Here is a 26519-nt window from a genome sequence, read left to right as displayed (position 1 = left end):
AGGACCTTCAGATGGATTAGACAAGTGGGTAACCCCAGTTAAACCGTATGGGTAAATGGCAAATGGAAGAAAATTCCATACCTAAGGGGTTCTCGTTGTCACCCACACCTCTCTGTTATCTGCAATGAATTTTTTCTTTTGTGTTAAAGAAACATTAATGCCACGCATTCTTTCGATATAGTTCCTGATAATAAATACACAATGAACCATTCATTCATTCAATCGCATTTATTGAGCGCTTACTGTGTGTACTAAGCTCTTGGGAAGTACAGGTTGGCAACATATAGAGATGGTCCCTACCCAACAACGGGCTCACAGTCTAAGGTGATTTGATTTAAAGAAGAAAGAGGGGAAGCAACATAAATCGACCAGGGGAGGGGAAAGAAAAGAACAAAAATGAAAAGGGCCTGGGTATCGAGTTAGGCATCTGTCATTTTTCTCTATCAGTCAGTGGCATTTATCGAGTACTTACCGTGTTCAGAGCACCGTACCAAGCACTGGGGAAAGTACATTGTAACAGAGGTGATAGACACAATAAGCAGTCTAACAATAATTATAATGGTATTTATTAAACGCTCACGGTGTACCAAGCACCATTCTAAGCCCTGGGGTAGATACAAGGTAACCCGGTTGGATCCAGTTTCTGTCCCACATGGGGCTCACAGTCTTAATCCCTGTTTTACGGATGAGGGATTTGCAGAGAAGTGAAGTGACTTGCTCAAGGTCACACACGAGGAACGTGCCCCCACGCCGGGGGATTAGAGGGTGGGTAGGAAAGCCGAATGGGCTGCCTGCAGGGAGGCGGGCTTGGGATGGAGAAGAAGCACATTTTGAATAGCAGAAGAGAGGCAACTACCCCTCCGAGGCCTAAATGGAGCGGAATGGCTCATTTTGAAGCATTGAAAGGAAGGTGCTAAGTTTCACTCTACTATTAACATTATTTTAAGAATTGAAAGACAAATTAATGATGGTGAAATGTGGACTATGGTACGCAAGCCAAAACAACTTTTTATCCGAAATAATTGGGAAGTATTAATAAGTTTGTTCTTGAAGGAAATGGTAGTGAAGAAGCAGCATGACTCAGTGGAAAGAGCCCAGGCTTTGGAGTCAGAGGTCATGGGTTCAAATCCCGGCTCCGCCACTTGTCAGCTGTGTGACTTTGGGCAAGTCACTTCTCTTCTCTGGGCCTCAGTTACCTCATCTGTAAAATGGGGACTGTGAGCCCCCCGTGGGACAACCTGATCACCTTGTAACCTCCCCAGCGCTTTGTACATAGAAAGCGCTTAATAAATGCCATCATTATTATTATTATTATAGTGTTTAGGGCCTAGTGTACAAGCATTCTTACTTGCAATCCGCGAATAGAAATACATCATTTAAGATTAAAAAAACAACAACTTGTTTTTAAGGAACCTGAGAAGACAACTTCCAAGTTTCCTTCCTCACTATCCAGTCCCTGATAGACTGAGAAAATGCGTGGAACAAGAAATGGACGTCCTGATTTTTCAGCCGTTGCTTGCCGAGGTGAGAGAACCATGTATGGGAGTGTTTGTCTGTCTCTCCAAAGCCTTTGAGCGGTTGGCAAGGCTCGCTCTGAAAACGCACGCACACAAACTGCTAGTTTCCGAACGGCTGTTGGGGAACCAAAAGATTGCTGTGAATGATTTGACGCTGCGATGTGTCGGCGGAATCGGATGAGGAGCAGTGAAAAGTTAGCCTCGATAGGTATGAGCGAGGTTTTCAGTCAGTCATCTTGATTGAGTACTTACTGTGTGCATTGTTTGAGAGAGAGCACAGAAAACACAGTTCCCTGTCCACAAGAACCTTACAGTCTAGAGGGGGAAACATTCATTAAAATGAATTACGGATATGGATGTGAGTGCTGGGAAGGGGTACGATCCAAGTGTAAGGAATATGCTGAAGGGAGAGAGAGTAGGGAGAATGAGGATCTGGGGAAGCCTTCTTAGCGGAGATGGGATTTTAATAAGGCTCTGAAGATGGGGAGAGGGATGATCTGTCGGATATGAAGGGGGAGAGGAAGGTCCAGGCCAGAGGTAGGATGCGGGCAAGGGTCCGTGGCGAGATAGAAGAAGTTGAGGTACAGTGAGTAGGTTGTCATTAGAGAAGCAAAGCAAGTGGGGTTGTAATAGTCTTGTGACTGTAAACTCGTTGTGGGCAGCGATTGTGTCTGTTATTGGGTTGTATCGTACTCTCCCAAGCACTTAGTTCAGTGCTCTGCACACAGTAAGCACTCAGTAAATGTGATTGATTAGGGAATTTGAAGTAAAAGTCTTGGGTTTTTAACCTCCCACAGGGGCCATTCCTGTGTTTTCAGGTTCTACAGGTAGGTCCCTTCTCCAGTTTTTCTCCCCCGGTAAATTAAGATCACTGGTTAGGAAGTCTCTGTGCCTTGCCATGCTGAGAATATCATGCAGATAATAATCATGATAATAATAATAGTGGTGTGTGTCGAAACATTTATTCTGTGCCAAGCACTGTACTAAATAAGTACAAGATACAAGGTGATAGATACAAGATAATCAGGTCGGACATAGTCCCGGTCCCACGTGGGGCTAATAGTCTGAGGAGGAAGAACAGGTCTTGAATCCCCATTTTATAGTGAGGAAACTGAGGCACCGAGGAGTGAGTGACTTGGCTGAGGTCACCCAGCAGGCAGGTGGCAAAGAGCGCTCTATGAGAAATGCTCAAGCCCACCAACTCCCCCTCGATTCCACTCACAAACGTATCACTTTTTTTTGTCTCCAGCGGCTGAGCATCACCAACTATAAAGGAAACTTTTCCACCCTGCTTTGGCTCGAGGAAATCCACGCCGAAATGGACATCAGAGATTACAGCATGAGTGGGATCATTTTAAAACGGAGTGGAAACCTGTTAGTCTTGGAAGTGCCTGGATTGTCGGAGGGCAGACCGTCTCTCTACCCTGGTTGGTTTGACATGTATTATTAAAATAAAAAAATCCTGGGGGGTCTTCAGCTGCCTGTATTCAGGTGGGCACCCCAGTTGTCCCCGGCCAGACCAAGAACCCTTGCAGTAAGGATGAGGAGAGCTCTCTGATGCCATTTGTGGGGACATCAGGGAAATAGAGCACCAATCAAACCCCTGTTCCCTTCCATCAGGTAGGTCAGGGAGAAGCTGCCAATTGTCAGCTTTGTGAGTTTGGGCGAGTCACTTCACTTCTCTGTGCCTCAGTTCCCTCCCAGACTGAGCCCCTTCCTTCCTCTCCCCCTCGTCCCCCTCTCCACCCCCCATCTTACCTCCTTCCCTTCAGCACCTGTATATATGTATATATGTTTGTACATATTTATTACTCTATTTATTTTACTTGTACATATCTATTCTATTTATTTTATTTTGTTAGTATGTTTGGTTTTGTTCTCCGTCTCCCCCTTTTAGACTGTGAGCCCACTGTTGGGTAGGGACTGTCTCTATACGTTGCCAACTTGTACTTCCCAAGCGCTTAGTACAGTGCTCTGCACACAGTAAGCGCTCAATAAATGCGATTGATTGATTGATTGACTGTGAGCCCCACGTAGGACAATCTGATCACCTTGTATCCTCCCCAGCGCTTAGAACAGTGCTTTGCCCATAATAAGCTCTTAACAAATGCCATCATCATCATCATCATCATTATTATTACAGTGCTCTACATACAGTAAGCGCTCAATAAATAGGTTTGACCGATTCCCATCATCCAGCATCTCACTTCCTCATGCTGTTAACTCTGGCAGCTTCTCACTTCTCCCCTCTTAATAATAATAATGGCATCTGTTAAGCGCTTACTGTGTGCTTACTGTGTACAGCCCAGATGCACTTTACATGGCATCGTCTGGAGACAGTGTTCCACACCTAAATTCATCAACTCTGACATCCCACCTCACCTTCTCCGCTCCAAATCCTGTTCTCACCGCCCCCCCACCCCCACCCCGGGCCCTCTGGACTCTGGACCCATTCACCCCATCCCAGATTTTCACATTCATCATGGGCTTCTCCCACCCTTGGTAAATAATTTTGGTAAATGATTTTTGTACCTCCCCATTGAGACTGTAAGTTCCTTGTAGGCATGGTATTTGTGGGGTTTTTTGTGTGGTATTTGGTATTTTGGGGTATTTGTTTTGTGGTATTTGTGGTATTTCTGAAGCACTTACTATGTGCCGGGCACTGAACTAAGCACTGGGGTAGATACAAGATAGGTTGGACCCATTCCATGTCCCACATGGGGCTCATAGTCTTAATCCCCGTTGTACAGATAACTGAGGCACAGAGAAGTTAAGTGACTTGCCTAAGGTAACATGGCAAGCAAGGGGCAGAGTCAGGATTAGAACCCAGGTCCCTCCAACTCCCGGGCCCATACTCTATCCACTAGCCCACGCTGCTTCCCTTTGCTTTGTTTTGCTGCGAGCCCACAGTGTGGGAGAGGGACCCACCCCAGAACTTAGAACAGCACCTTGCACATAGTCAGTGCTTAACAAATAACACAGTTATTATTATTATTTTGCTTCTATCGTGCTTTCCCAGGCATCTGGCCCAGTGCTTTTCACTCAGTAGGTGCTCAATTAAATACCTTGGAATGCCTGAGAAGGGAAAGAGGAAAGGGGAGAAAGCACGAGGGGTGGCGGGGAGAGAGAGTAGGGGGGAAAGGAAATGAGAGACGGGGAAGGGAAGAAGAGCCTCTCAGCTAAAAATAGAAAAGGAGTGATTTTTCTGGAAGAGTGGAAAGAGAAAGGCCCCAAGGATAATGTTGTAAATTAGTCTAAATAGAACAGTGGGAATGAAATGGGGCAAAGAAATGATCTTCCAACTTCCAACAACTTGGATATATTTCACTTCTGAAGATGAGGAACCCCTCAGCTCAGCTACATGGAAGTTAATAATAATAATAATGTCATTTATTAAGTACTTACTATGTGCAAAGCACTGTTCGAAGCACTGGGGAGGTTACAAGGAGATCAGGTTGCCCCACGGGGGGCTCACAGTCTTAATCCCCATTTTACAGATGAGGTTACTGAGGCACAGAGAAGTTAAGTGACTTGCCCAAAGTCACACAGCTGACAGTTGGCGGAGGCGGGATTTGAACCCATGGCCCCTGACTCCTAAGCCCGTGCTCTGTCCACTGAGCCATGCTGCTTGTTTGTGTTATTTGTGTTACCCAGTTTCCAGATTGTAGAACTGGTTCCAGGGCCTGTTTTCACTAGTCAGTGCCTTTCCTTACCCGTATGTCCAAAGCTCTTCTTTGCCTAGTCCAGGAGTCACCCCGGGTGTGTTTGTTTTGCAACTAGGTGACAAAGTGATTTTAAGAAGCCAGGACAATGCTGAACATGTGATTGACTACGTGGGCTACGTCTCCGAGGTGAGTGCACATTCCACTCTTAAGATTTTTCCAGATCAGGGAGAGTGGCTAAGGAAATTCAGAAAACAGGTATCCGGGAAGGTTGTCTTCTGTGCCGAAGTGACGGACAGAGCACCCTAACATTTCTCCAACTAACTGAGATCCTATTGCATTATAGTCCAGTCTTCCAAGGCTTAGAAACCACCCAGTTTGGTGGCCTATGCCATTGCGTCGTGGCCTTTTGGGAAGCTCGGTAGCCCACGTACGTCACTGTCTCCTAAACCATTTTTTGAGCGCCTTTATTTGCAGGGAACTTTGTACGAGGCACTCGGGCAATGTGTCGAGAAAAACCGAAGCCAATTCCCTACCCAATGAGTTCACATCTAGAGAGGAAGACAGATAAAGGAAGAATTAATAGAGCGACATTAGGCCATTAATTTTCTTGTGTTTAAGCAAATCAAAGGAGGAAGTTCTCCTGCCCATCCTATTGATTGGTTGGTGACTTCCGGGCTCCGTAAATCCAAATGGCGGAGCCTTCCATTCCCTTAGTTCTGCTACCTGGCAGGCCAAAGAGTGCCCTTTTATGTAGGGCACAGACCTACGCCACCAACCCCTGTCCCTCTTTGGGCCCTTCTGTGGGTGGGACTCAACCGGAGGGAAAATGGTGGGGGCAAGACCTGAGACCTCTGAACCCCTGGGCAGCCGGTCATCAGTCATCATTTCTAGACTGTGAGCCCGTTGTTGGGTAGGGGCCGTCTCTATATGTTGCCAACTTGTACTTCCCAAGCACTTAGTACAGTGCTCTGCACACGGTAAGCGCTTAATAAATACAATTGAATCGAATGAATGAATCAGGGACCACTTGGCCTTCCAATATTTCAGGGCCTTGCCAAAAAACCAAACTCTGGGAATTTATTTCCCGTTGGCTGAACAGAGGCTATGAAACTTGCATTGAGCGCGCTCTGCAGAGCACGACTGAGTGGAGCGGCTGCCAGCCGGCAGCCTAGGAGTTGAATACTAGGACAAAACGATCGTGAAGGAAACACTGGAAAAAAGAAATGACGCGAAAATTGACTCATTGAGGGCAGGCCGAAGCAGGTGGGGGGTAGAACGGGGGGGTTGATGTGGTCATCAAATAGTCAGTCTAGACTGTAAGCTCGTTGTGGGCAGGGAATGCATCTGTTTATTGGATTGTACTGTCCTGAGCATTTAGTACGGTGATTTACACACAGTAAACGCTCAACCGATACACCTGACTGACTGGTATTTACTGCGCACTTATTGTGTGTAGAGCACTGAACTAAGTCCTTGGGAAAGTACAATAGATGTCCCGAGATGGCTTCATCAGCCAAGACCTCTCTCCCGAGGAGCTTCTGAGAGGAGTTAGCGACCAGAAAAAGCAGCTTCGACCTGTTATTCCAGCAAGCCAAGGTTGTGCACGATTTATAATAATAATAATAATGGCATTTGTTAAGCGCTTACTATGTGCCAACCACTGTTCTAAGCGCTGGGGTAGTTACAAGGTAATCAGGCTGTCCCACGTGGGGCTCACAGTCTTTATCCCCATTTTACAGATGAGGTAACCTAGGCCCAGAGAAGTGAAGTGATTTACCCAAAGTCACCCAGCTGACAGGTGGCAGAGCCGGGATTAGAACCCACGACCTCTTACTCCCAAGCCCAGGCTCTTGCCACTGAGCCACGCTGCTTCTCATTCGTTCTGAAAATCATCTTCTCACTTAGCCTGCCTTCATTGACTGTCATCCCTTCATTTTGCGACGACAGGGGCCATAGGCTGAGCTTACGTAATCTAAGACTAGGCCAAGAGTCGTTTGTTCAGCATGAAAGCATTCAGTGGGGAAAAAAATCATTTCTCCATCCCTTGTTCTTTAAGATACATGAAGAAGATGCAACTCTGAAACTCAATCCAGAATTCGAACAGGCTTACAATTCAGAGCCCATGGACGTACAATTCACCTTCAATAGGTAAAGTGCTTCGAAAAGATCTCTAGAGGATCGTACCACTCTCATGGATTTTTCTACTGTGTGCCCCTGTTGTCCAGATAATAATAATAATAATGATAACGATGGTGTTTGTTAAGCGCTTACTACATGCCAAGCACTGTTCTAAGCACTGGGGTAGATACAAAGTAATCATGTTGTCCCATGTGGGGCTCACAGGCTTCATCCCCATTTTATCGATGAGGTAACTGAGGCCCAGAGACGTGAAGTGACTTGCCCAGAGTCACGCAGCTGACAAGTGGCAGAGCCGGGATTAGAACCCACGACCTCTGACTCCCAAGCCCGGGCCCTTTCCACTGAGCCACGCTGCTCCTCTCACAACCAGATGAGCTGGTTGTTGAATTTCAAGAAAAGTTCAAGCTGTCAGATCCGTGACGCCGAGAGAGAGGGTTCTTTGTGCTGACCTCCTCCCTCTGTTAAAATTTCTGAAAGAAAAAAACCCCAAAACCTCCGGACTTTGTCGAGAGGGCTTAGTTTATGTGACCTGGCTAATACAGTGGGGTTCTCTAGACATCGGTACCCATGAAAACCTAGCAAATTAGACTCCCCTGCAAAACTTACCTTTAAAATGTAATAAAAGACATCCCCATAGGTGTCTGAAAACTCCTCTTCAGCGTTAGCGGTAGACATTGAGGGGAATCCTTTCTGTTGAATGTTCTACGGCCCACTACCCCAAAAGTCCAAGTACTTAATTTCTTTTGAAGCGTCGACATTTAACCATCCTGGTTCCCTTGTAAGGTAGAAAGAGGGTGTGGGCGGAATCATCCTGTCTGTGTTCTGGTTGACAGTAAGGACTGATGAATGATTGTTCTGACCCCGCTCTGGCTCCCAGTTACTATTATTAAGATACTGTTAATGTCAAAATCCCCGTCTAGACTGTAATCTCATTGTGGGCAGGGGACGTATCTGTGTATTGTTATACGGTACTCTCCCAAGTGCTTAGTACGGTGCTCAGCACACAGTAAGCACTCAGTAAATACGAGGGACTGACTGAAGGAGGATCAGAATAATTTTCGGACTAGGGCAGTGCCCTCCGCTACAGCCATCTGGAGTAGAAACTGAACGGAAGCACATAGTAAGTGATTAACAAACACCGTAAAAAAAAAGATAGAGAACGGTTACGGTCTGTGCATGCAACTGCTTACCCTACCTTGACTTTGGCCTTGTGTTTGGCAGGACAACCAGCAGGAGATGTCAGTTTGCAGTTGAGCAAGCTCTCCATTTGGGCGATAAAGGTAGTAATAATAATAATAATAATACTTGTTAAGTGCTTACCTTGTGCCAAGCACTGTACTAAGCACAAGGGTGGACACAGGATAATGGGGTTGGGCGCAGTCCCTGCCCCACGTAGAGCACAGGGTCTTAATCCCCATTTACAGATGAGGGAACTGAAGCCCAGAGAAGTGAAGTGACTTGTCCAAGGTCACATAGTCAAGAACCCAGCTCCTTCTGACTGCCAGTCTCGTGCTCCATCCATTAGGGAACACCGCTTCTCAGTGTTTCAGTCCCCCGCCTCTGCCGCCCTCTCTTCCTCCCAACACCACTGTTGGGAGCTGTACTTGCCCTCAAGGAACTGACAGTCTAGCGGGGGAGACGGGTCCTAAAATAAATTGTAAGTAAGGGGAAGCAAGAGCGAGGCCTAACGGCTTCCAGCGCCTCAGTGGGACTTGTGTTCACGGCTGAACTCTGGAGGGAGTTAGGCAGGCATGGGTTCCTCTAGCGTAGTGTCTCGGAGAGCCAGACGTGAAGTAAGGCTAGCTAAAGAAGGCTGGAGTGTGCCAGTGTCGGGGAAAATGCCGCCAGCCGGGGCCTGGCTAGATTGTCGTAAACGTGCCTGGAAAGCCGTCACGGCCCATTTTCATTTCCTGTCTCCTTTCCCCCTTCCAAAAGTGCTGTTTCCAGAAAGCATCAGTTTACAAGCACCTCAAGTCTCTGGGACTTGGAACAGCTTACAAGACAGTCCTGGTGATCCGCAGTCTGCTCCTGGGCAAGACAAGGTAAAATCAGGACGGGCGTTCCTCAGAAATGGGGCTGGAATTAACCTCAGAGGCATGACTGAAGGGAAGAGCGTGGCCTGAGTCGTTCTGTGAAATAGATGGCCACGATTTGACTTTCCCAGGCCCTAGGTTCAAGTATCAGTGTTGGGGTTTGTCTGCCTTGAGACTGGTTTTGATTGAGGTTGTTTTATAATGAATAGGCTAAATTTGTCCAACATGTATTTTGTGTGTGTGTGTGTATGCACACATATTATACATATGTACGTATGTATGCTACTGCTTCCATAATGGAGTTGTAGAAATATAATGGTATAAACCCAACCCCTCCAATAAAAAGTCCTTTCAAAGTTTACATAGCAGGGACCTTGGATCATCATCATCAATCGTATTTATTGAGCGCTTACTATGTGCAGAGCACTGTACTAAGCACTTGGGAAGTACAAGTTGGCAACATATAGAGACGGTCCCTACCCAACAGTGGGCTCACAGTCTAAAAGAGAAGATAAGAGAAGCAGCATGGTGCAGTGGAAAGAGCTCGGGCTTTGGAGTCAGAGGTCATGGGTTCAAATCCCAGCTCCACCAATTGTCAGCTGTGTGACTTTGGGCAAGTCACTTTACTTCTCTGGGCCTCAGTTACCGCATCTGTAAAATGGGGATTAAGACTGCGAGCCCCCCCATGGGACAACCTGCTCACCTTGTAACCTCCCCCAGCGCTTAGTACAGTGCTTTGCACATAGTAAGCACTTAATAAATGGCATCGTTAAGTCACTTCACTTCTGGGACTCTGTTACCTCATCTTGTAAAATGAGGATAAAATTCTTCTTTTCCCTCCCTCTTAGATTGGGACTGGGATTGTGTCCAATATTCTCTACATTTGGTAAAGTACCTGGTACGTAGTAATAGTAATTTGTGGTATTTGGTATGTGCCAAGCACTGAGGTAGTTAAAGGATAATTAGGTCCCACATGGGGCTCAAAATCTAAGTAGGAGGGAGAATAGGTATTGTATCCCCATTTTCCATATGAGGAAACTGAGTCCCAGAGAAATTAATAGTAATAATAATAATAATGGCATTTATTAAGCACTTACTATGTACAAAGCACTGTTCTAAGCACTGGGGAGGTTACAAGGTGATCAGATTGTCCCACGGGGGCTCACAGTCCTAATCCCCATTTTACAGATGAGGTAACTGAGGCATAGAGAAGTGAAGTGACTTGCCCAAAGTCACTGAGCTGACACTTGGCGGAGCCGGGATTTGAACCCATGACCTCTGACTGCAAAGCCTGGGCCCTTTCCACTGAGCCAGGCTGCTTCTCCTAATTAAGTGACTTGCCCAAGGTCAGGCAGCAGACAGTTGTTCAGAGCTGGGATTAGAACCCAGGTCCTATGACTCCCAAGCCTGTGCTTTTTTCCACTAGGCCACTTTGCTTTACAATTAGTTAAGAAATACCACTAAAAAAACCCCAAAACCTCCAGGCCCACCTAGGCACCAGGGAGACCCTGGGAGAAATTCAGGGTCCAGAAAGCACCGTCCTCACCCTGGGTACCTTGCATCCTGACAGCATCCCACGGTGACTCATAGAATCGAACACACAATTCTGTGTTTCCCAGACACAAACGTTCCCCTATACCTTTTTTTCCTTTTACAACATTTTCTCTGTATTTGATTATTTTTAAATTCCTTTTTTTTTCCTTCAGACGATGAAACTCGTAAAGGAGCAAACCGCACGTCCCCCTGAGGAGAGCGACGCCTCCGCCAGGGTTAGAACGGAGACCGTGTCCTCACAAGCAAGCGAACCGGGTACATCACCGTCCTGGCTTTGAGGGGGTGCAGGACAGACAGTGGGAAGGGCCCCCGGGCACGGGAAGAGGGCTAAAATTGTAAAATGGGGCCTCTGCCAATAGGGTCAAGAAGCCCTGACGACAAAAATGGCTGAGGTCCGGCTCAGCGGTGGACTTCAAGTTCAGGAACTGTTCTGTTGGTCCCCACCCCCAGGGCTAGAGGCCACAAACTGTTCACTGTTCCCCAACGCCAGAGCCAAGGAGGATGTCTCAAGGGACTGACCGGAGATCTCGTGAATTTCTAGGGGGTGACGGGTGCCAAATTCTAGATCAGACTCCAAGGGCAGTTTTTGTGTTGGTTTTGGGTTTTTTTGACAGTGGTGGGAGGAGGTCTTCCCCGGATACCTCTACAAATGGGATCAATCTCCCAGCACTTCCGGAAGGCAGGAGGAAGGACTTCTGACCCCGGGCAGTTCCTAACAGCTTAAAGAATCTCGGATTATTCCCGGACCTCTGTGTCTCCGAGTTCTAGTGGGGTGTCCCGTCAAGTTCCGGGACAGAGAGGACCTGAGAGTTTGCCTCCAGCTGCTTTGCAGGGGCCTCCTCGCTGCCTCCTTCGTGACGTCCCCTGGACCAAGGTCGCAGCCCGTAAGATTCCGGTGATTCATTCTCCCCCATCTCTTTGGAGTGCAGCTTTGGCAGTTCAGGAGAACGGCTTTTTCAATCCCGTGCTGAACGAACATCAGAAATTAGCAGTGAAAAGGATCCTGAGTGGCGACTGCCGCCCGATTCCCTACGTCCTCTTCGGGCCGCCCGGGACTGGAAAGACGATGACGATCATAGAAGCCATATTACAGGTCATAGTGAGGATAAGTATATTGATTGTGATGTTCATTAGGGATCGGGCAAACATCGGTCGATCCGACCGCCTGGCGCCCGCGTCAACTCGGCTTCCCGTGGCCTCGGCTCTTTTCCCGAGATGCCCACACATCTCATCATCATCATCATCAGTCGTATTTATTGAGCGCTTACTGTGTGCAGAGCACTGTACTAAGCGCTTGGGAAGTACAAATTGGCAACATATAGAGACAGTCCCTACCCAACAGTGGGCTCACAGTCTAAGAGGGGGAGACAGAGAACAAAACCAGACATACTAACAAAATAAAATAAATAGAATAGATATGTACAAGTAAAATAAATAAATAAATAAATAGAGTAATAAATATGTACAAACATCTCATCGGGAGCTGGGGGGTTGCCCTGGGTAACTCGTGGTAAGCCACTTCCCAATTCTCTCATTCCGTTGTGAAGCCAGCCAGGTGGGGTAAGCGTATTTCCTAGAGATTGGCCGGCCTGGATTTTTCCAACCGGCCCCATCGGCCGTACTGGAAAACCCAGTTGGCGTGAAAATCAGAACCCAGGCGGCGGGACTTCCGGGGCCTGCTTTTTCAAAACCCAACCCTCTGTGAGAGTGAGAACGTGGGTTGCGTGAGACTTTTCTCCTGAAGAACTCAGAGCACGCTCACCCAGCTCGTCTCAGGCTTCGTCCCAACAATCCCACAAGCCAGCAGGAGCACACAGGCATTCACACAGAGCGGATCCCGTGACGTCGGGATCATTCTGGGAAAAGACCCCGGCCCCCGCCTCCTCCTTCCGAGCCCGCAGTCGGCCCAGTGGGCCCCACCTGTACTGGGTTTAGATGTGTTCTGGATTGGCTGTTTGTTTCCGGGTGTATCTGTCCGGAGGGATGGAGGTTGGGAGCGGATGGGGGGCGGCATCCCTTTCCGCTTTAATCGGCCGAGCTTGCCTTCTTCCCTTAGATCCATTACACTCTACCGGACAGTCGGATTTTGGTCTGTGCCCCGTCCAACAGTGCCACAGACCTGGTGTGCCTGAGGCTCCATGAAAGCAATAAGCTGAAACCTGGTACCATGGTGAGAGTGAATGCCACGTGCAGGTCGGAAGAGGTAATTTTCACCCAAATGCCAAGTTTTCAAAGAACGCGAGAAGCGGATGAAGAGTATAGCATCAGTAGTCTAAATTCTTCTGCTGACTTGCTTGGAAGCTCCTATCACTGCCCTGAGATATATATGTGCTACTAGCTATAACATCTGCTGTAACATCAGAGAAGCAGCGTGGCTCAGTGGAAAGAGCCCGAGCTTTGGAGTCAGGGGTCATGGGTTTGAATCCCGGCTCCGCCACATGTCTGCCATGTGACTTTGAGCAAGTTACTTAACTTCTCTAAGCCTCAGTTGCCTCATCTGTAAAATGGGGATTAAAGACTGTGAGCCCCACGTGGGACAACTTGATCACCGTGTATCCCCCCACCAGCACTTAGAACAGTGCTTTGCACATAGTAAGCACTTAACAAATGCAGTTATTATTATCTGCTCATTCTAATGGTGATAATTATGGTATTTTTCAAGTGCTTACTATGTGCCAAACTCTGAGGTAGATTTCCTGCAGTTATCTTGGCCCCAATCTCATTTCCACAAGGGGCTCACAGTCTGAGTAGGAAGGAGAACGGGTATCGAATTCCCATTTTTGTAGTTGAGGGAACTGAGGCAGAGACGTCAAGTGAATTGCCCAAAATCACACAGCAGGCAAATGCAGAAGCCAGAATTAGAATGCAGGTCCTTTGACTCCCAGGACTGTGCCCTTTCCACTAGGCAATGCTGCTTCTCTGGCCTTCTTGACTTTTCTTTTAATGGTATTTCTTTAGCGCTTACTATATGCCAGGCACTGTTTTAAGCACTGATTTAGTTAAAAGGTGATGAGGTTGGACACAGTCCTCGTCCCACACAGAGATCACAATCTTATTCCCCATTTTACAGATGAGGTAACTGAGGCACAGGGAACTAACCTGCCCGAGGCCACACAAGCAGACAGGTGGCAGAGCCAGGATTAGAACCCAGCACCTTCTGACTCCAAGGCCCGAGCTGTAACCACTAGGCCATGCTGCTTCAGCGCTTAGAACAGTGCTTTGCACACAGTAAGCGCTTAACAAATGCCATCATTATTATTATTATTATTATTCTGCCCCCCATGAAGCCGGGGGCTGTAGCGTTCCAATTTATTTCTGAAGAAAAATCTGAGTGAAGTGGAATTCTAGGAGCCAGATGATGTAAACTTTAGCTTTATTTAATAATAATAATGGCATTTATTAAGCGCTTACTATGTGCAGAGCACTGTTCTAAGTGCTGGGGAATTTACAAGGTGATCAGGTTGTCCCACGTGGGGCTCACAGTCTTCATCCCCATTTTACAGGTGAGGGAAGTGAGGCCCAGAGAAGTTAAGTGACTTGCCCAAAGTCACACAGCTGACAAGTGGCGGAGCTGGGATTTGAACCCCTGACCTCTGACTCCAAAGCCCGGGCTTTTTCCACTGAGCCACGCTGCTTCTCTATTTGAATTTATTTGAATCCGAGCGGTGCCCTGGGCCACCTAAAAATTTGTAACCGCGCGTGTGTGTGCGTCCGTCCCCTTTTTAAGAGCACCGTTTTGTAAAGACTCGCCTGGTGTTTTTTCAGGCCCTCAGTGAAACGCTGAAACTCTACAGCAAAGAGGGAGAAGATATTTGGAAAGCTTCTCGGTTCAGGATTATTATAACCACGTGCAGCAGCGCAGGCCTGTTTTATCAAATAGGAGTGAGGTACTCCGAATGCGCGGATCGAGGCCCTCGCGGGCTTTGCCAAGGGGATAAAGCGCCTAGAATTGAGAGGCGGCATCGGTGGCAAGCGCCATCGCCGTCGGTGGTGTTTATCGAGCACCGACTGTGTACTAAGAGCCCAGTACGACAGAGTGGGTAGACAGGTTCCCTGCCCTCACCGAGCTTTGAATCTAGAGGGGGAGAAATAGAGGCAACGGCCTTTAACGGTGAACCGACTTGTCCAGGAACAAGGCCACTGGGGAGCAGACGAGGCGCGATCGCCAGCCCGGGGAAGCGAACCGGGCGAGGGGCCGAGTCGCCCCTTACCTTAGGTTGACGGAGGCCTAGCCTCGGGAACCGAAGAGCCACAGACTGAAAGCCCGACGTGACCGGGAGCGGATGCTCCTCCCTCCGGAACGGCCAGCGGGCCGCCGCCGGCCGCGGCCGTGACAGGATCATCATCATCATCATCAATCGTATTTATTGAGCGCTTACTATGTGCAGAGCACCGTACTAAGCGCTTGGGAAGTACAAATTGGCAACATCTAGAGACAGTCCCTACCCAACAGTGGGCTCACAGCCTAAAAGGGGGAGACAGAGAACAAAACCAAACATACTAACAAAATAAAATAAATAGAATAGATATGTACAAGAAAAATAAATAAATAAATAAATAGAGTAATAAATATGTACAAACATACATATGTACAAATATGTACAAACAACATACCCCCGGGCCTGGAATGCCCTCCCTCTGCCCCTCCGCCAAGCTAGCTCTCTTCCTCCCTTCAAGGCCCTGCTGAGAGCTCACCTCCTCCAGGAGGCCTTCCCAGACTGAGCCCCTTCCTTCCTCTCCCCCTCGCCCCCCTCTCCATCCCCCCATCTTACCTCCTTCCCTTCCCCACAGCACCTGTATATATGTATATATGGTTGTACATATTTATTACTCTATTTATTTATTTATTTATTTTACTTGTACATTTCTATCCTATTTATTTTATTTTGTTGGTATGTTTGGTTCTGTTCTCTGTCTCCCCCTTTTAGACTGTGAGCCCACTGTTGGGTAGGGACTGTCTCTATGTGTTGCCAATTTGTACTTCCCAAGCGCTTAGTACAGTGCTCTGCACATAGTAAGCGCTCAATAAATACGATTGATTGATTGATATATACAGGTGCTGTGGGGAAGGGAAGGAGGTAAGATGGGGGGATAGAGAAGGGGGGGGAGAGGAAGGAAGGGGCTGAGTGTGGGAAGGCCTCCTGGAGGAGGTGAGCTCTCAGCAGGGCCTTGAAGGGAGGAAGAGAGCTAGCTTGGCGGATGGGCAGAGGGAGGGCATTCCAGGCCCGGGGGATGACGTGGGCCGGGGGTCGATGGCGGGAAAGGCGAGAACGAGGGATAACAGCTGCTTAACCGCAAGCACCCCAGCGAGGGGAGGACTGCTGCCCAGGGCTCCCGGCCTGCAACCTGGCCCTCTCTGACCCAGATCGGAGCCGATCAAACCAGCGAGAGAACACACGGAAAGCAATCATCCCCAAGGCAGCCGCGGAGAGCCTAACAATTAAAAATTCTAATAATAATGGTATTTATTAGGTGACTGCGTTGTGCCAGGCATAGTACTAATCGCTGGGGTGGATACAAGCAAATGGGGTCGAGCATATGGGGTCACAATCTCCAGAATTGAGGCACAGAGAAGTGAAGTGACAAGCGGCGGAGGCGGGATTAGAACCCATGACCTTCCAACTCCCGAGCCCGTGCTTTATCCACTATTCCGTGCTTGGACCCTGGGTGTGGCCCCTTCCTCCAAAGGATCGGGGCCTGGGCTCTCCCTCAGCTTCCTCGATAACGCACCGGAGGCACCCCGTGGCAGGAACCCAAGTCCTGTCCCTCGGGGATGGCAGGGGGCTTGGGGAAAGAAGTCTTGGTTCTGCTGCATGTTGTTTGACTGGATGCTCCCTGAGGGCAGGGACCACGTCGGGAGCTTCGATTGCACTCCCCAAGTGCCGAGCACAATGTTCTGCGCAAAATGGGTGAAACACGGGCTTGGGTGTCACGAAGACCTGGGTTCTAATCCCAGCTCCGCTCTCATCTTCATCATCATCAATCGTATTTATTGAGCGCTTACTGTGTGCAGAGCACTGTACTAAGCGCTTGGGAAGTACAAGTTGGCAACATATAGAGACGGTCCCTACCCAGTAGTGGGCTCACAGTCTAAAAGGGGGAGACAGCAAAACTTCTGTGTGACCTAGGGCGAGTCACTTCCTTGGGCCTCAGTGACCTCACCTGTAAAACGGGGATTGAGTCCGTGAGTCCCATATGGGACGGGGACCGCGTCCAACCTGCTCAGCTCGTATCTACCCCCACGCTTAGTACAGTGCTGGCCCTGGCTCTTGACAGACACCATTAACAAAGAAGGTGCTCAGTGAATCTGTTTAACCGTGTACAGTCCTCATGAGCCCACTGTATATATGTATATATGTTTGTACATATTTATTACTCTATTTATTTATTTTACTTGTACATATCTATTCTGTTTATTTTATTTTGTTAGTATGTTTGGTTTTGTTCTCTGTCTCCCCCTTTTAGACTGTGAGCCCACTGTTGGGTAGGGACTGTCTCTATATGTTGCCAATTTGTACTTCCCAAGCGCTTAGTACAGTGCTCTGCACACAGTAAGCGCTCAATAAATACGATTGATGATGATGAAGGGCGGTGGTGGTATTTCTGAGCCCCTGACGGGTTGGCCACAGTGACGGTTTGCTCGATTTCCCTTCTTGCCACCTCAGGACTTGTTTCCCGAAAGGTTTTAGATGTTAGTCCCCTCAGCGCTCCCTTGTTGTCACCGGGTTGGGGCCTGGGGCCGTCAGAGGAGCCCTCCTAGCCTCAAGTGGCCATCAGTTGCGGGCCCTCCCTAGCCGCGGGAGAGGTGACTAGCGTCCGCGGGCCCAACCGGCGGGGAGGCGGGGTCTTAATGGTGTTTTGGAGGACGTTCAGGTGGGGTCTCCTACTCCTCGGGCTCAGGTTGGGTCCAACCCCGCCCCGGGACTCTGGCTGGCAGCGGGCTGTGGGCGGTCTTCGGTGACTCCTCTGCATTTGACTCCAGAATTGGACATTTCACCCACGTATTTGTGGACGAGGCCGGCCAGGCGAACGAACCAGAATGCCTCATCCCGTTAGGGCTGGTCTCCGAAGTGGACGGCCAGGTAAGCTCTCACTTCAGAATTCATAGCTCGCCCCACTCCCCGTCGTATTTTCCTTGTAGAGGGGCTGGATGGGCTCCTTTTTAAGAAAGAGAGAAGGCGATCCTGTCTCTTCTTGCTAGAGGTGCTCTAAATTCTGAAGTAATATCATCATCAGCGGTATTTGTTGAGTGCTTATTCTGTGCAGAGCAACAGATTAGTAATAATAATAACAGTAATTGTGGTTTTTAAACACCATGTGTCCGGCGCTGTTTTGGGTGCTGGAGTATATAGAAGATAACCAAGCCAGGGACAGTCACAGTCTCACATGGGACTCGCGGTCTAAGGGGGAAATCAGAACAGGAATTGAATCCCCATTTTACAGCTGAGGAAACGGAGGCCCGGAGAAGTGAAGTGACTTAACCAAGGGCACACAGCAGGCAATAATAATAATAATGATGATGATGATGGCATTTGTTAAGCGCTTACTATGTGCAGAGCACTGTTCTAAGTGCTGGGGGGAGATACAAGGTGATCAAGTTGTCCCACGTGGGGCTCACAGTCGTAATCCCCATTTTACAGATGAGGTCACTGAGGCTCAGAGAAGTGAAGTGACTTGCCCAAGGTCACACAGCAGACATGTGGCGGAGCCGGTTTTCGGACCCATGACCTCTGGCTCCAAAGCCCGGGCTCTTTCCCACTGAGCCACGCTGCCAGACTAGAGCCCAGGTTTTTTCATTATCATTATTATTATTATTATTATTATTATTATTATTATTATTATTATTATTATTATTATGAGAAGCCACATGGCCTAGTGACTAGAGCCCCAGCCTGGGAGTCAGAAGGACCTGGGTTCTAAACCCGGCTCTGCCACTTGCCTGCTGGCTGACCTCGGGCAAGTCCCTTCACTTCTCTGAGCCTCAGTTACCTCATCTGTAAAATGGGGATTAAAACTGGGAGCACCATGTTGGACAAAGGATTGTGTCCAATGTGTCTTCCCCTTCTAGACTATAAGCTTGCTGTGGGGAATGTGTCTGTTTATTGTTATATTGTACTCTCCCAAACACTTAGTACTGTGCTCTGCACACAGTAAGCACGCAATAAATACGATTGAATGAATGATTTGCTTGTATCTTAGTACAGTGTCTTGCACATGATGAGCACTTAACAAATACCATTTTGTTTTTTAAAAATAAATAAAAGCACTGTCCTTTGGGTTCAAGGAGATAGTTCTAAAAATCTGTAACTATAGCTTGTATCTATCTTAGTACAGTGTCTTGCACATGATGAGCACTTAACAAATACCATTTTGTGTTTTAAAAAAAATAAAAGCACCATCCCTTGGGTTCAAGGAGATAGTTCTAAAAGTCTGTAAAATGTGATGCTTTCTACCTCTCCACAAGAGGAGAACCGGTAACCAAAATTGAATCCATCAGTGGTATTTATTGAGTGCTGACCGTGGACAGACCACTGCACTAAGCATTTAGGAGAGGACAGTGCAACAGAGTTGGGAGACATTCATTCATTCATTCATTCAATCGTATTTATTGAGCGCTTACTGTGTGCAGAGCACTGTACTAAGCGCTTGGGAAGTACAAGTTGGTGGTATTTATTGAGTGCTGACCGTGGACAGACCACTGCACTAAGCGTTTAGGAGAGGACAGTGCAACAGAGTTGGGAGACATTCATTCATTCATTCAATCAATCGTATTATTGAGCGCTTACTGTGTGCAGAGCACTGTACGAAGCACTTGGGAAGTACAAGTTGGCAGCATATAGAGACGTCCCTACCCAACAATGGGCTCACAGTCTAGAAGGGGATTCAGAAGCAGCGTGGCTCAGTGGAAAGAGCCCGGGCTTTGGAGTCAGAGGTCATGGGTTCAAATCCCAGCTCCGCCAATTGTCAGCTGTGTGACTTTGGGCAAGTCACTTCACTTCTCTGGGCCTCAGCTACCTCATCTGTAAAGTGGGGATGAAGACTGTGAGCCCCCCATGGGACAACCTGATCACTGTGTAACCTCCCCAGTGCTTAGAACAGTGTTTTGCACATAGTAAGCGCTTAATAAATGCCATCATTATTATTATTACTATTCAGTTGAGTTGGACAGGTGAAACCTTTTCCAGCTAACTCAGGCTGCCCCGGGAGTAGCCCGGTGGCCGGGAGCCGACACTTGGCCCTCCGTGGCGAACCTTAGCGCTGATAATTCTCCTGGTGACAGTTAGCCGAACCCGGGTTCGTGTGCTTGTGTGCCGCAGATAGTGCTCGCCGGAGACCCCATGCAGCTCGGCCCGGTCATTAAATCCAAGTTTGCGAGAGTCTATGGATTGAGCGTGTCCATGCTGGAGAGACTGATGTCCCGGCCCCCCTATCAGAGAGACGAGAACGCCTTCGGCGCCTCCGGATCGTACAACCCTTTGCTAGTAAGTGAAATGAAGACTTCCTCCTTTTCCCACCCGTGCGTTTCGAATCGAAAACGATTTCTTCGAACCAGGTGGGAGTTTGGTCACGGCAGAAGGGTCAGACATTATTTCAAGGATATTAACAGATATCACTGGAAGAGAAAACCTCCCCGCCTCCCCATTCTCCATTCTACACAGTCATACTCACAAGCTGGGCACTAACTACAGCTGCTGGGAAACTGAATATTGCTTTTTTTTTTTAATGGTATCTGCTAAGTGCTTACTATGTGCCAGGCACTGTAATATGTGCTGTGGTGGACAGGTAGAGAAGCAGTGTGGCTCAGTGGAAAGAGCACAGGCTTTGGAGTCAGAGGTCATGGGTTCAAATCCTGGCTCCGCCACTTATCAGCTCTGTGACTTTGGGCAAGTCAGTTAACTTTTCTGTGTCTCAGTTACCTCATCTGTAAAATGGGGATTAAGACTGTGAGCCGTATGTGGGACAACCTGATCACCTTGTAACCTCCCCAGCACTTAGAACAGTGCTTTGCAGACAGTAAGCACTTAATAAATGCCATTATTATTGCTATCATTATTATTATTATTATTACAAGCAAATCAGGTTGGACACAGTCCCTGATCCACAAAGAGCTCAAAGTCTTAATCCCCATTTTACAGATGAGGCAGCTGAGGCCCAGAGAAGTGAAGTGACTTGTCCAAGGGTCACCCAGCAGACAAGTCTTCTAGACTGTGAGCCCACGGTTGGGTAGGGACCGTCTCTATATGTTGCCAGCTTGTACTTTCCAAGCGCTTAGTACAGTGCTCTGCGCACAGTAAGCGCTCAATAAATACAATTGAATGAATGAAAGTGGCAGAGCCGGGATTAAAATCCAGGTCCCTCCGACTCCATGCTCTGTCCAGTAGGCCACACTGCTTCCCTGGCAGCTGGGACCCAATCCTTTAGGGCCCAAATGAGGCTCAAGAAACGGTTTAGGCAGCCCAAATCTTTATTGAAAAAATGTGGATTTCCGAGCAAAGAATCTGTACCCTCGCCTCAGCGCCAAATTGCACACGAGGACCAGGGTGCCCCCGTTTCAGCTCGGGAGCCGTTTATGCTGGATCCGAAACGGCCAATGGGCCGGGCAAGTTAACAGCGTGGAAGTCCTGCCGAACTTCCACTCGAAGGAGTCGGGGCTGTGGAATAATGTCAGATCGGACCCGATGAAGACACTCAAAGATTAATGCCGATCAAGTGATGCCTCAGACGTTTGCTTCGGCACTGATGCGGTCATGTTTACTGTGGCATCTCCGGAGCGCTTCCTGTGAGTCGGCACCGTTTTAAGCCCTGGAGTAGGTACGGGTTTCCCACACCCTGGAAATGATGCCAGTGACCTCTGCTGATGAAATCTCCTCATACCACTTTATGTCCTCTAAGGAGGCTTTATCAGCGCACTGGGGCTGCGGTATGTATCTTTTTATAGTATTTGGTAAGCGCTTACTATGTGCCGGGCAGTATATTAAGTGCTGGGGTAAATACAAGGTCGTCATGTCGGACGGCCGGTGTGGGCAGGGATCATCTCTCCTTATTGCTGAATTGTATCTTCCAAGTGCTTAGTCCAGTGCTCTGCACACAGTAAGCGCTCAATAAATATGAATGAATGAATGAATCAGCGCACCAGGGCTGTGGTATGTATCTTTTTATAGTGTTTGTTAAGCGCTTACTATGTGCCGGGCAGTGTATTAAGTGCTGGGGTAGATACAAGGTCGTCACATCGGACAGCCGGTGTGGGCAGGGATCATCTCTCTTTATTGCTGAATTGTATCTTCCAAGTGCTTAGTCCAGTCCTCTGCACACAGTAAGCGCTCAATAAATACGATTGAATGAATGAATGAATGAATGAATCAGCGCACCGGGGCTGTGGTATGTATTTTTTTATAGTATTTGTTAAGCGCTTAGTATGTGCCAGGCAGTTTATTAAGTGCTGGGGTAGATACAAGGTCGTCATGTCGGAAGGCCGGTGTGGGCAGGGATCATCTCTCTTTATTGCTGAATTGTATCTTCCAAGCGCTTAGTCCAGTGCTCTGCACACAGTAAGCGCTCAATAAATATGAATGAATGAATGAATCAGCGCACCAGGGCTGTGGTATGTATCTTTTTATAGTGTTTGTTAAGCGCTTACTATGTGCCGGGCAGTGTATTAAGTGCTGGGGTAGATACAAGGTCGTCACGTCGGACAGCCGGTGTGGGCAGGGATCATCTCTCTTTATTGCTGAATTGTATCTTCCAAGTGCTTAGTCCAGTGCTCTGCACACAGTAAGCGCTCAATAAATACGATTGAATGAATGAATGAATGAATGAATCAGCGCACCGGGGCTGCGGTATGTATTTTTTTATAGTATTTGTTAAGCGCTTAGTATGTGCCGGGCAGTTTATTAAGTGCTGGGGTAGATACAAGGTTGTCATGTCGGACGGCCGGTGTGGGCAGGGATCATCTCTCTTTATTGCTGAATTGTATCTTCCAAGCGCTTAGTCCAGTGCTCTGCACACAGTAAGCGCTCAATAAATATGAATGAATGAATGAATCAGCGCACCAGGGCTGTGGTATGTTTCTTTTTATAGTGTTTGTTAAGCGCTTACTATGTGCCGGGCAGTGTATTAAGTGCTGGGGTAGATACAAGGTCGTCACATCGGACAGCCGGCGTGGGCAGGGATCATCTCTCTTTATTGCTGAATTGTATCTTCCAAGTGCTTAGTCCAGTCCTCTGCACACAGTAAGCGCTCAATAAATACGATTGAATGAATGAATGAACGAATGAATCAGCGCACCGGGGCTGCGGTATGTATTTTTTTATAGTATTTGTTAAGCGCTTAGTATGTGCCGGGCAGTTTATTAAGTGCTGGGGTAGATACAAGGTCGTCATGTCGGACGGCCGGTGTGGGCAGGGATCATCTCTCTTTATTGCTGAATTGTATCTTCCAAGCGCTTAGTCCAGTGCTCTGCACACAGTAAGCGCTCAATAAATATGAATGAATGAATGAATCAGCGCACCAGGGCTGTGGTATGTTTCTTTTTATAGTGTTTGTTAAGCGCTTACTATGTGCCGGGCAGTGTATTAAGTGCTGGGGTAGATACAAGGTCGTCACATCGGACAGCCGGTGTGGGCAGGGATCATCTCTCTTTATTGCTGAATTGTATCTTCCAAGTGCTTAGTCCAGTCCTCTGCACACAGTAAGCGCTCAATAAATACGATTGAATGAATGAATGAACGAATGAATCAGCGCACCGGGGCTGCGGTATGTATTTTTTTATAGTATTTGTTAAGCGCTTAGTATGTGCCGGGCAGTTTATTAAGTGCTGGCGTAGATACAAGGTCGTCATGTCGGACGGCCGGTGTGGGCAGGGATCATCTCTCTTTATTGCTGAATTGTATCTTCCAAGCGCTTAGTCCAGTGCTCTGCACACAGTAAGCGCTCAATAAATATGAATGAATGAATGAATCAGCTCACCAGGGCTGTGGTATGTATCTTTTTATAGTGTTTGTTAAGCGCTTACTATGTGCCGGGCAGTGTATTAAGTGCTGGGGTAGATACAAGGTCGTCACATCGGACAGCCGGTGTGGGCAGGGATCATCTCTCTTTATTGCTGAATTGTATCTTCCAAGTGCTTAGTCCAGTGCTCTGCACACAGTAAGCGCTCAATAAATACGATTGAATGAATGAATGAACGAATGAATCAGCGCACCGGGGCTGCGGTATGTATTTTTTTATAGTATTTGTTAAGCGCTTAGTATGTGCCGGGCAGTTTATTAAGTGCTGGGGTAGATACAAGGTCGTCATGTCGGACGGCCGGTGTGGGCAGGGATCATCTCTCTTTATTGCTGAATTGTATCTTCCAAGCGCTTAGTCCAGTGCTCTGCACACAGTAAGCGCTCAATAAATATGAATGAATGAATGAATCAGCGCACCAGGGCTGTGGTATGTTTCTTTTTATAGTGTTTGTTAAGCGCTTACTATGTGCCGGGCAGTGTATTAAGTGCTGGGGTAGATACAAGGTCGTCACATCGGACAGCCGGTGTGGGCAGGGATCATCTCTCTTTATTGCTGAATTGTATCTTCCAAGTGCTTAGTCCAGTGCTCTGCACACAGTAAGCGCTCAATAAATATGATTGAATGAATGAATGAATGAATGAATCAACGCACCGGGGCTGCGGTATGTATTTTTTTTATAGTATTTGTTAAGCGCTTACTATGTGCCGGGCAGTGTATCAAGTGCTGGGGTAGATACAAGGTCGTCACATCGGACAGCCGGTGTGGGCAGGGATCATCTCTCTTTATTGCTGAATTGTATCTTCCAAGCGCTTAGTCCAGTGCTCTGCACACAGTAAGCGCTCAACAAATACGATTGAATGAATGAATGAATGAATCGGCGCACCAGGGCTGCAGTATGTATTTTTTTTATAGTATTTGTTAAGCGCTTACTATGTGCCGGGCAGTGTATTAAGTGCTGGGGTAGATACAAGGTCGTCACGTCGGACGGCCGGTGAAGGCAGGGATCATCTCTCTTTATTGCTGAATTGTATCTTCCAAGCGCTTAGTCGAGTGCTCTGCACACAGTAAGCACTCAGTAAATACGATTGAATGACTGAATGAATGAATCAGCGCACCAGGGCTGTGGTATGTATTTTTTTATAGTATTTGTTAAGCGCTTACTATGTGCCAGGCAGCATATTAAGTGCTGGGGTAGATACAAGGTCATCACGTTGGACGGCCGGTGTGGGCAGGGATCATCTCTCTTTATTGCTGAATTGTATCTCCCAAGCGCTTAGTACACTGCCCGGCACATAGTAAGCGCTCAATAAATACAATTGAATGAATGAATGAATCAGCGCACGGAGGCTGCAGTATGTATTTTTTTTATAGTAATTGTTAAGCACTTACTGTGTGCCGGGCAGTGTATTAAGTGCTGGGCTAGATACAAGATCGTCACATCGGATGGCCGGTGTGGGCAGGGATCAGCTCTCTTTATTGCTGAATTGTATCTTCCAAGCGCTTAGTCCAGTGCTCTGCACACAGTAAGCGCTCAATAAATACGATTGAGTGAGTGACAGAGTCCCTGTTCCACATGGACTGTGGAACTAGACTGTGAGCCCGTTGTTGGGTAGGGACCGTCTCTATATGTTGCCAACTTGGACTCCCCAAGCGCTTAGTCCGGTGCTTTGCACACAGTAAGAGCTCAATAAATACAATTGAGTGAGTGACAGAGTCCCTGTTCCACATGGGCTGTGGAACCTGATTGTGAGCCCGTTGTTGGGTAGGGACTGTCTCTATATGTTGCCAACTTGGACTTCCCAAGCGCTTAGTCCAGTGCTCTGCACACAGTAAGCGCCCAATAAATACGATTGAATGAATGAACAAGGCCCCCATTCTCCCCCAACTTTTCACCCACACAAACCCTCCCAGGCTATTCTGATGACTTGACTCCTGTTCACATGTTTTGTTTTGTTGTCGGTCTCCCCCTTCTAGACTGGGAGCCTGTTGTTGGGTAGGGACCGTCTCTATATGTTGCCAACTTGTACTTCCCAAACGCTTAGTACAGTGCTCTGCACACAGTAAGTGCTCAATAAATACGATTGATTGATTGATTGAACTGGATGGGGTTTCCTCCATTTGACCTGGAATTGTCCTGGCTGGTGGCCGTCAGGCAGGGGAGGCCCAGAATAGCTAAGGGAGTGAGAAAGTGGGATGTTGGGTATTCATTCATTCATTCAATCGTATTTATTGAGCGCTTACTGTGTGCAGAGCACTGGACTGAGCGCTTGGGAAGTACAAGTTGGCAACATATAGAGACGATCCCTACCCAGCAGCGGGTTCACAGTCTAGAAGGGGGAGACAGAGAACAAAACATATTAACAGAATAAAATTAATAGAATAAATATGTACAAGTAAAATAAATAAATAAATATGAGCAGAGAAACACCAGGGGGATACAGAGAAGAGTGTCAGCTGACGGGGGAGAGGAGAGAGAAGCAAGATTTTAATAATAATAATAATAATAATGACATTTGTTAAGCGCTTATTATGTGCAAAGCACTGTTCTAAGCGCTGGGGAGATAAGGTGATCAGGTTGTCCCACAGGGGGCTCACAGTCTTAA

General features: G+C 47.7%; 1 protein-coding gene across 1 annotated transcript in view; it reads left to right on the top strand.

The window, feature by feature from the left end:
* Window positions 1-26519, top strand: part of MOV10L1 (Mov10 like RISC complex RNA helicase 1) — a 59713-nt gene that overhangs the window by 25057 nt on the left and 8137 nt on the right. Inside the window, exons 10-21 of the mRNA XM_038756090.1 lie at window positions 1410-1524; window positions 2767-2944; window positions 5298-5368; window positions 7239-7330; window positions 8543-8601; window positions 9257-9363; window positions 11061-11163; window positions 11838-12001; window positions 12965-13111; window positions 14674-14795; window positions 17891-17990; window positions 20226-20390. Of these exons, the coding sequence (XP_038612018.1) occupies window positions 1410-1524; window positions 2767-2944; window positions 5298-5368; window positions 7239-7330; window positions 8543-8601; window positions 9257-9363; window positions 11061-11163; window positions 11838-12001; window positions 12965-13111; window positions 14674-14795; window positions 17891-17990; window positions 20226-20390 (1423 nt within the window). The remainder of the gene's footprint in view (window positions 1-1409; window positions 1525-2766; window positions 2945-5297; window positions 5369-7238; window positions 7331-8542; window positions 8602-9256; window positions 9364-11060; window positions 11164-11837; window positions 12002-12964; window positions 13112-14673; window positions 14796-17890; window positions 17991-20225; window positions 20391-26519) is intronic.

This window comes from Tachyglossus aculeatus, chromosome 14 (assembly GCF_015852505.1).
Source record: "Tachyglossus aculeatus isolate mTacAcu1 chromosome 14, mTacAcu1.pri, whole genome shotgun sequence".
Taxonomy (NCBI): Eukaryota; Metazoa; Chordata; class Mammalia; order Monotremata; family Tachyglossidae; genus Tachyglossus; species Tachyglossus aculeatus.
The sequence above is the reverse complement of the archived record's forward strand: the minus strand, read 5'-3'. Positions and strand labels throughout refer to the sequence as shown.